The sequence below is a fragment of the Martes martes genome, assembly GCF_963455335.1.
Source record: "Martes martes genome assembly, chromosome: 2".
Lineage (NCBI taxonomy): Eukaryota > Metazoa > Chordata > Mammalia > Carnivora > Mustelidae > Martes > Martes martes.
The window spans coordinates 160235587-160245746 of NC_137889.1; the positions used below are offsets into that span (position 1 = coordinate 160235587).

Consider the following 10160-nt stretch of genomic DNA (forward strand, 5'->3'; position numbering starts at 1 on the left):
GGGGGTGTTTTTTGGTCTTAAGAGAATTAATACCACATCAACAATGGCAATCTCCAGGTCCCGTTCTCTTGCTTTAAGGAAATAGCACAGATACTTACCTATGTAATATTATAACAGCTCCAGCAAAGAGTTTGCCTAGCACCTCTCAGGGGCAATCGAGTGATGTTTAGATGCTAATAGATAGTACAGAGTTCATTTCCTGATTGCAGAGAGAAATTATTATTATAACATAACCTACTTATAAATAATGGGATCCCATATCTCTTGGGGTTGGGGGGGTTGTTTGTTTATTGTTTTTTGCAAAATGAGTTGAATTTTCTGGTTGACCTTTCAGAGTTCTGGTAACCTCCCATTAAAATGGAGGGTTTGAAATCAGAAATCTAGTTTTAAGGTCCTTTATAGCTTTAAAACTATTTTTCTTTATCTTCAAAGACTCCTGCCTGTTGTTTTATTTTATTCATACTATGTAGCCATTTGACTAAAACATATAGGCACATAATGCATTGAATTGCTACCAAGCACTTTTTCAAGCATTTTGAATAAAAATTCAAATAATCATGATTCAAACTGTTAAGAACTGTTGACTCTTAAGACCACTTCATTGATACCTAATCAATTCAGACCCTGCAAAACAGAACATAGAGAAGTGAGTTTTCTGAAAGCTGAACTATAACACAGCAGGTCAAGTTTTTCCTCTTAATATGTCGAGACCACTAATTGAAGACTCACTGTTTCTCACCATTACCCTTCTGCAGCTTTTAAGAGGGCGTGTGAAATTTAAAAGCATAGGTGATTTCTAAGCCTCACAGAGAAGTTACCTGAACAATAGAATTGGTTGGCTCTTCTGATACCGCCTTTTTGTAAGAAGAAAAGCCCCTGTTAAGATGCATTTTCTTTTTTCTTTGCTTACAGACTTCGCATATCTTTTAAGTGGATGGTTCGAGCTTTCTCTGGATACTTAGCTACAGATCAACTCCTGCTTTTGTGGGATAGAATCCTAGGATACAACTCTCTGGAAATTCTTGCTGGTAATAAGTGCTTGTTTGTAAAACACATGTTTCTATAATAAAGCCCTTTTTCTTTCTAACTTTCATCATCTGTAACTGCAGTTTGAGTCTATAGTTATCTGTCATTTCTAATTCATAAATATTTAATATATTTATCTGCCTTAGAAAACAAGTACTGAAGTTCTGAGATCTAGATACTTCTCTGTATCTAGACACTAGACACTTCCCAACACTAGTGTGTTCCTGTCTGTCTTTCTTTGCTCCCAGGAAAGTCCATTTCTCCTCCCTCATTTCTAGTTGAGCCAGGACTTGCTATACCTCTGTGAGGTCCATGCAGCGGGTTGTATACTGCATTTCTGTTCCTGGCTTCCCTGGTATCTCTGTGTCTGGGCTGTGCCCCTTCCCAGCCACTGCCTAAAATCCAGACTGACATGGGGCTCCCTACAGAGTGGAAATCTCAGCTTTCCTGGACTTCAGCTTCTACTGAACTCAAAACCTTTTCCTTTTTTTTTTTTTTTTAAAGATTTTTTATTTATTTATTTGACGGACAGAGATCACAAGTAGGCAGAGAGGCAGGCAGGGGGAGGGGGAGAAGCAGGCTCACCATCAAGCAGAGAGCCCAACTTGGGGCTCGATCCCAGGACCCTGGGACCATGACCCGAGCCCAAGGCAGAGGCTTTAACCCACTGAGCCACCCAGGCGCCCCAACCTTTTCCTTTTTGCTAACAGTCTCTGACTCCTGGTGGTTGAGTTTCCCCTCTTAGGTATTCTCTTAAGCCAAAAAATATTTCTTTTTTTTTTTCCAGGAAACCACAGATTTATCTCTTAGTTATAATTAAGTACTTCTTACAGTAGATATATACACAAGACAACTGTATGATAATACATAGGGCACAGGGGCGCCTGGGTGGCTCAGTGGGTTAAAGCCTCTGCCTTCGGCTCAGGTCATGATCCCAGAGTCCTGGGATCGAGCCCCACATCGGGCTCTCTGCTCCGTGGGGAGCCTGCTTCCCCCTCTCTCTCTCTGCCTGCCTCTCTGCCTACTTGTGATCTCTGTCTGTCAAATAAATAAATAAAATCTTTAAAAAAAATACATAGGGCACAGATTTCTTGTTAATTATATTATTTTGTTTCTCTTATCCAAAATAGGCTCAGTTATTTTTATTTTTTTTTAAAGATTTTATTTATTTATTTGACAGACAGAGATCACAAGTAGACAGAGAGGCAGGCAGAGAGAGAGAGAAGGAAGCAGGCTCCCTGCTGAGCAGAGAGCCCGATACGGGACTCGATCCCAGAACCCTGAGATCATGACCTGAGCCGAAGGCAGCAGTTTAACCCACTGAGCCACCCAGGCGCCCAGGCTCAGTTATTTTTAATCATTGGGATTACCAGGAAGTTCAGATAAATAGCACAAGGTTTTCACAATAATGGATGGAGAGTAGAAAAGTTGGCAGAGTGCTGGGTCCAACCTTTTCCAGTTGTGTAATATTGAATAAATTATATAACCTGCGTGAGACCTTCATTTCCTTACCTTATATTGATAGCATTGTAAAGACACCTGTCTGGGTTTGTGGAAATAGTGCTTAATTAAAGAAGACCCTTTTCTTGCAGAAGATTCTTTAGGTACGATATTAACATATTCTTGAATGCTGAGAGGTCTAGAGTAGTTGTATGGCATTTTAAAAAGGAAAATTACAGTAATAATAAAGTGCCAGGAAGATCAATGTCACCCTTGGTATAATCACAGATACCACTCACTGATGTTAATAACTCCTACTATCCTTCTATCTCAATTGGGTTTTAAGCCCACACAGATATGACTTAGGAAAGAAGGGTCTGCCCTCATTTCTCTTGGCTGAATGGCAGTGATACTTATAATCTAGAGGTAGAGGAATCCTAGAGGTCCTCAGGTATGACTCCTTTTAGATGTTTCTGATAGGCAGTTCTTATCCTCTGCTTGAACTCTTCAGTGTTGGAGTCCTTGTCTGCCAACGTAGCCCATTTCACTTCTGGACAATATACCTTGTTAAAATGTACTCCTGTTAAACCATGGTCATCATGTTTTTTTCTACTCTTGCCTTTCCCCAAAGCTTCTACTTTCCAAGCTAAGAAGCCTTGTTTTCTGCTACCATTTCTCAGGCAACAGGATTTTAGACTTTCCAGCAAATAAACCTCTTCTGGGTATGTCATAAATTTTGAAGAGTGTTGTGTATAGCTTTTTGTATCATTGCAAAAAGATATTAGAGCATGTTAAATAAGGGGGTTCAGTAAAAGAAAGTACCTTCTAATAGGATTTTTCGAAACTAGAATGGGCTTTTAACTGTCACCCAAAAGTTAAGAGCTTTTCTACTGGAAAAGAAATGTTGAATTGGGAGAACTTCAAGACCTCTTTCAATTTAAATTTTCTCATTTTGTGACTTATCACACCCCACTCCCCAGCAAACTCTCAAGTGAGAGAGAAATAAATGAATGTTGAATAACGCATTTGCTCTAAACTAGTACTCTGCTGTGAGCTTAATACATTAATAAAAATGTTACTGCTGATAGGTAGAGAAATGCAGTCTGCACTGTTGTATCCATCCCCTTTCCCTGAGTCTTTTTTTAAATCAACAGAGAAGAATTATAGAACATCTAGAAATGGAACTAGACTGGTGGGGACTCCCCTACCATGAATCCAAATAAGGAGCCACGGGTTAGATCATTTCATGTAGGTACACCCAAATTAGTTTTTATTATTTCAGATGTTTTTGGAATGGATATTTTGGGGCCACCTTTTTTGCTCAAGTTAGTCATTATATAGTCTTTTGAAATTGTTAGTAAATATCACTGGCTTTAATTTTAAATTAATTGGGTCTTTAAAAACAGTTTAAAGCATAGGTGTCTTGATGCTTGTGATAGAGTTGCTTAGAATTAAAATGATGGGAATAGCTTAAAAAACTACACGTAAATGTGAGAGTTTCTATGTTTCCTGTGAAGCATGATTGCCGCTGAGAATATCACAAAGTGGAGATCTTTACTCCTTGGCAAAAAAACGTGTTCTGCGGAAGGGCTGGGCAAATCAAACATGAAGCAGACGCAAAGGAACTTCTGTGATGTGACACCAAGATAAATAAAGGTTATGAGCACATAAGCACTTGGGATGCTGAGGTCAATTAGTGAACTGATCTTTTTTCCTCCCTCTTATCTACCTTTGGAAAAACAATTTCCCGCCATGTAAAACTCTTTCCTGCTACAGCAGAAAATGTGGCCATCCTGTCAAGCTTTCACCAACTCTCTTAAATCACACATAAAAAAGGAAGTAACAGTCACACAGTCCTTAGCTTCTCAAATGTCCCCATTGTCAAAATGATTCCACATATTAGGAATCTATAAAGAAGTTGCTGGTCCACAGAAATTCTTTTCTTTGATATTCTTATAAATTTAGAAGCTTAGTGACTTTAAAGTACTTAAGTTTTCTCCTTTTCAGTTAAAAGGTAAATTCTTTGTCCCTGATCTCTTGTCTCCCTTGTTACATATTAAATAATCGCAGCTTGATCTGACTTTAAATTTTGTTTTACTGCTATCATCTTTTTTTTTCCTCAGAGTTTTCCTAACTAATTGCAATGGTTTTTTTTTTTGTTGTTTTGTTTTGTTTTGTTTTGTCAGACTGTCCAAAATCTCTTGTACCCTAGAAAAATGCCTATGTTTCCCAGTCTGGTCTGGCTGCACTCAGTGTCTGTCTGGGGAAATTAAGAGGTCTGGATGCTGACTTCCACTCCTCAGGCACAGCCACCTACCTGTCAGAGCCCAGGGTCACCATAGCATCATGCTTCAGGCCATCTCTGAAAAACCATTCTGAAGGATAGCAGAGATGATGATTCATAGGAAAGCACCCAGATTTTCATGTCAGGGAAGGGTCATTAGTACTTACCTTCAATCTCACTAAAGTCATCACAGAGTGAATGGTTAGATGCGCAGGCTCCAGAGCCAGGGTTAAGTTTTCACCCTACTATTTTCTACCTGTGGGACTCCAAACATGTCCTCCCAACTCACTGGGACTCCATTTCCATCTTAATATAATGGGGCTAGCAGTGACACTTAACTCATAGAGTTGGTGTGAGAATTATCATTATTATTACCATAGTAAAAATGTACTTAAATATATATATATACACACACACATATAGATGTGTGTGTGTGTATATATATATATTTGCATTAGCTGTGCCATATACTTGGGAGCCAGTCTTTCAATAATTTTGAAGATTCCTTACCATTTATTTCCTAAATTTCAATGACTTACTGGGTAGAGAGGAAACTACCACCACAAGGGAAGAAACAAGGGAAGGTCAAGAGTTATCTTGAGGCAGCACCATCTCCGGGTCAGGGTACCCACCTCTTACTTGGGTCCTTCTGCTGTTCCGTATGATGCATTCCCTCACATGGGGTTTTATGGCAGATTATGTAGTAAGAAGGATTACACGTTAGCATTACTTTCTTGTCACATGCATATGATGGATATGACACATATTGGTTTCTACTCCATGAACATTATTGACCTGTCAGGTGTCCTATGATTTTTTTTCAAAGTTTCAACTTCTTTTTCCTATAGCCAACATTAATATAAATTTCAGAATCAGTCCACAGCAGCTCTCCCCACAGACCTATCCATTTATGACACTCTACGAAAGGCAATGCTGAATATAAAAGTGTAACTATAACAAAATACTAAAAAAAATTTTTTAAGAAAACGTTTATTACACATGTCTATCAGTACTCCTCCTTCATACATACGAAACATGATCTGATGAATTTAAAAATACAATCTTCATATAACTTCAGAATCCTGTTGCATTAGTAAGAAATACTTGCATCAAAATAAACCTTTATTTATCTGTATTTATTATATTGTATTTGTTACTTATTTATATTTAAGAACTTATGACCTAAGTTATAGGTAGGAAAGAAGCAATTTATAAAATGGCTCTTTTAAGACCACTGAATTTTCCTTTTTCCCAAAACTGTGGGCTTTGGTCTATCTAGCCATCAGGCACTCCGTCCTCTAGAGACGACTTACAGTCCTCACAAGGCCTTCGTGCAGAATGCGCGCATGCAGTCATGTAAAGCGCACGTTCTGAGCTCTCCCGGTGGGGTGTGGGCATCACAGGCAATTTGTCAGGCTGATGGGTAGGCCAGCAGTTGAAATAGTGTGCATTCTTTTCCAGTGCTGGCAGCTGCTGTGTTTGCTTTCCGAGCAGTGAACCTGATGGAGGTGACATCACTGGCCGCAGCTGAAGTAAGGATAAGTTTACTCGGAGGGGATGGAAATAGTTCCTGAGAGATTGCCAGGCTCAGGCCCTTTAGTCTCAGATGCATAGGACACACATTACTCATAGCCTAATTTTTTAACTCGGGTAAAACCTGTAAGTTCCAAGCTAAGTAATAGTAAGTATTCAAAATTCCTTAGTTAGTTGAAGACAATCTTCATGTAAAGGAATCACAAACAAGCTTATTACAGGAAACCATTATAACCATTATGGGAAACAAGATACCCAGTAATTTTAGTAGCAACTATTGGGTCTTCGGTTGCATCTTCTTATTTTCTTATTATGTATTCTGCTAGAACAAAGAAAAACTAGTTGAGAGAGTTAAAGAGCATGCATTCAGATGATACAGTAAAGATACAAGCCTTTTTGGTTATTTTTAATAATGAGTTAATTCTTTAAAGCTGGTTTCTTTTCAATATGCTTTCAGTTGAAACATAGTTCAATTAAATAGTGGCTTACCATATTAGTCTATTTGTTATCTCACATAGAAATTTAAATATTACCCCTAAAATAGCTGCCTACATTCTTTGTTTAAAGGGAAGAGGATGTTTATGCATCTTGCAATTGAATAAACATTAGTTCCATCTCCAAATGATTTCCTGAAGCCAGATACTCCGTATACTAGAATAACGGGACCAAGATTCATAATGTACGTTTATTTATAGAAGCAAGTTGAAATGTTAGACCTCTTATAAGCTCCTGCTACCTTGTATATTTGAAGAAGGCTCAAGACAAAAGTCCAGGTTGTTTTCTACTGCATGTTTTAGCATTTTGCACATGTTCTAACATTAATACGTTCAGGGAGGTTGTAGTTTCTGTGAAGATTTCGGACACACATGAAGAACTTAGGGGGGTGGTCAATGCCAGGCTTACATTGCAGTGGTGTTTCTGTTGTGGCTTCCTTTGCCCATTAGAATACTGATATTAATAATCCTTTTTGTTCTTTTGTTTCAGGCAGTTCTTGCTGACCTTTCTACTTTAAAAGTTATGCCTCTTCTTCAAATTTTTCTGTTTGCTACTGTCACCTGATCTTCTACAAGGTCACTGACAACACATCTAGTTTTTCATTAGAAAATAATCATGAACTATGCAAACTCTGCATAAAACCAAAATGAAACTTTGCATATAAGCCAATAAAGATCATGTTCCCTCTTCAGTTAAACCTAAGTAGTTTTTCACTTTTTGAAACAATAATTCTGCACACCAAATATTGCACTGCATGCTGCTGGTTTTCAAGAGAGAAGCAATAGACATGACTTCTGCTGAATTGAGCATACTATATATATACTCCTGACTTGTAAAGGCATGTAACAATATATGCAATAAGAACTAAAGATACTGTAATAAACTTGAAGAGATGTAGCCTCTGGGACAGTTTTTTGATGTCAGTTTGTAAATTTATCTCTAGATAATGTATCATTTTGTCTTGTAAATTGCTATTCACTCAGAGCCAGGGGTGGAGTAGAATGTGGGAAGATTTGGAAAAGGTAATGGAATTCAAATGTACTTTGGTGTTCTTAACGACTTTGTCTCACAGAGATCTTCTAGATCCCTTTCCACTTTATTTCTCCCTGAAAGGTCTCAGTGGAGCAGGTCAAATACAGTTGTCTCCATCCGACAGTATTTTCATCACTTTCTGAAAAAAGAAAATTATGGAGTGATCCCTTCAGACTTCTCAACCTTCCACCTCTTGCTTAGAAGACTTGACCCTGCCGGAGTCTGTTACTTTGGAAGTATGCAAAGAGGACACCCACAGAGTTAATGAAGAGAATGAAAAATCAAAGGCATATCAGCTTTTGCTGAATCTTGGTTTAACAAGGTTTACTTCCAGGACAGAGCAGCTGAGAAACTAGCAGTAGGTATGATATAGATTTATTTTAGAACTGAAGACATTATGCTGGGCATCAGCCTTATTTTGGTCTTTACTGTAAATGAAGGGTTTTATTTTCTATCACTTCCTAAAGACCTACCATTTCTATAATTTGGAATGATAGAATGTGAAAAAAAAAGTCCAAATTCAAGATGCTGATCATTTCAACGCAACTTCAAATCAAGACATTGATGCTCTTAGTGAATGCCTAGAATTATATTAAGTTTTGTCCAGATGTATTTCCTGACACACTTATTTAAAGAATATGTATAAATTAGGTAATTGTCTGAGGTTTAGCACAAGACCACAAGTGTGATGGAGTTTGATAGAATTAGTTCTTCATTTGAAAATCTTTATTATATGCTTTATTCATCAGGTACTTATTGAAAACAAAATAATAATGTATTACTCAGTGAATGATTCTTAAGAAGCCCCATTTCATTGATTCTGAAAGTGATTCAGTGATAATCATACGCTTTGCCATTGGGTATATGCAAATGCATATCACAAAGATAAGCACACACCTTTGACTTTCTTCCTTGTTAGAGTTTGAAATGATTAAGGTCAACTGTGTACAGATACGCCCATTGTTAGCTTCTTTAAGAGAATATTCATAAACCCTTTTTCAAAGCTCCAATGTAGTGGTCAAGTAGAAAAACTCTAGACTGAGAGTTCTGTCCTAGCAGTGAGTCCCTAGATAATTTAATCTCTCTTACCTTCAGCTGAGGGGGTGGAGGGTGTAAGGGGCTGGCAAAAGGAAATTATTGCATTTGTTCTTATTTACCTTTCCAGGTGGAGTAAGACTAAATGAGAAAATATATTTGAGTGATTTTTTTTTTAACTGCAAAGCACCAAACAAATGTAAGATGTTGTTGGTAATTAATTTTAAATATGACATTTTAAGGCCAAGTGGTAGGAGATACATATGAAAAATGCATAATTTCATTTGCATCTGACTTTTTTTGATAATTTGAGACTGTGACTATAAAAAAATGAAACCTGGAACATGGCAGAGCAGATCCTTTCATTTGAAACAGGTGGCTCCAGCCAGCAGTTCTGAAGCTGAATCCCAAAGCTGCTACACATCTTGCTGCCATCACAAACCCCTCCGGGCCAGGTGCTGCTCTTAATTGCTTGTTAAAATAGTGCATCAAGGGCACTCGGGCTGTCTTGCTCCCCTCTGCCTCTCACCGCACTCCTCACGCTGCCCCTCTTGGCTTCCTTCCTCCTGTGTCCTCTTGCGCCACCTCCTACCAACCTCCAAAACCCCCACAAATGTTCTGCTAGTGGTCACGAGGACCCGACTGACCCGTGTTAACCATGTGAGATTTCATGTAATCTTTCTATCTGCAGCATTCCCACTGACCGTAAAACAGGCTGGTAGACAAATTGTATTCGGCTCTTCTGGAATTCAGTTCACCCACTAATGTAATATGTATGACTTTATATAGTGGAAGTTTATTGAACAATCTTTCTGATAGAACGTTTTGGTAGTGCAGCGCTCTGGCTAACTGAAATTTCCAGCTGGTCTTAACTGCGTAGCACCCTCTTAGACTCCGCAGGTACTTTCTCTTCCTATTTCAGAGAGAAAATAAAGACCATTAGGGTTGAACCTCCCTCAGCCTTCTGCTTCAAAACTTACCTTATTCCCTCTATACTTACATCCTTCCTTCTTCTCTCAGGAAGTGTCTAATCTATTCCTACAGCTCTCTAAATACACTTGGTTTTGTCACTTCCATGCTTAAAAATTCAACAACACCCTACTGCTTCAAGGATAAAGTCCGGGCTCTGTAGCATAGCATGACAAATTCTCCACAGCTGGGGCTTTCCATTCCTAGGCCCCCACTCTGGTCCATTATCCTGTACTTGAGTTTCACCAGGTTATTTGCTCATCTTCAGTCAGCTGTGGCCATGCACCTGTCTCTGCCAGAAGGACTTCCATATTTCAAGGCCCAACTGAAAAAATCTCTCTTGTGA

The 10160-nt window shown here is 38.5% G+C and overlaps 1 protein-coding gene across 2 annotated transcripts in view; it reads left to right on the top strand.

Annotated features, from left to right (window-relative positions):
- Positions 1-7690, top strand: part of TBC1D19 (TBC1 domain family member 19) — a 161249-nt gene extending 153559 nt beyond the window's left edge. The window contains exons 19-22 of one of the 2 annotated variants that reach the window (XR_013966477.1): positions 913-1028; positions 3098-3188; positions 6212-6282; positions 7268-7674. Coding sequence is in view for 1 of the 2 variants with exons in the window: in XM_080797659.1 (XP_080653785.1) it covers positions 913-1028; positions 6212-6282; positions 7268-7342 (262 nt within the window). In the remaining variant the exon portion in view is untranslated. Of the gene's footprint in view, positions 1-912; positions 1029-3097; positions 3189-6211; positions 6283-7267 lie in introns of both variants that reach the window. The other variant, XM_080797659.1, reaches the window with a different exon arrangement.
- Positions 7691-10160: the final 2470 nt, after the last annotated feature.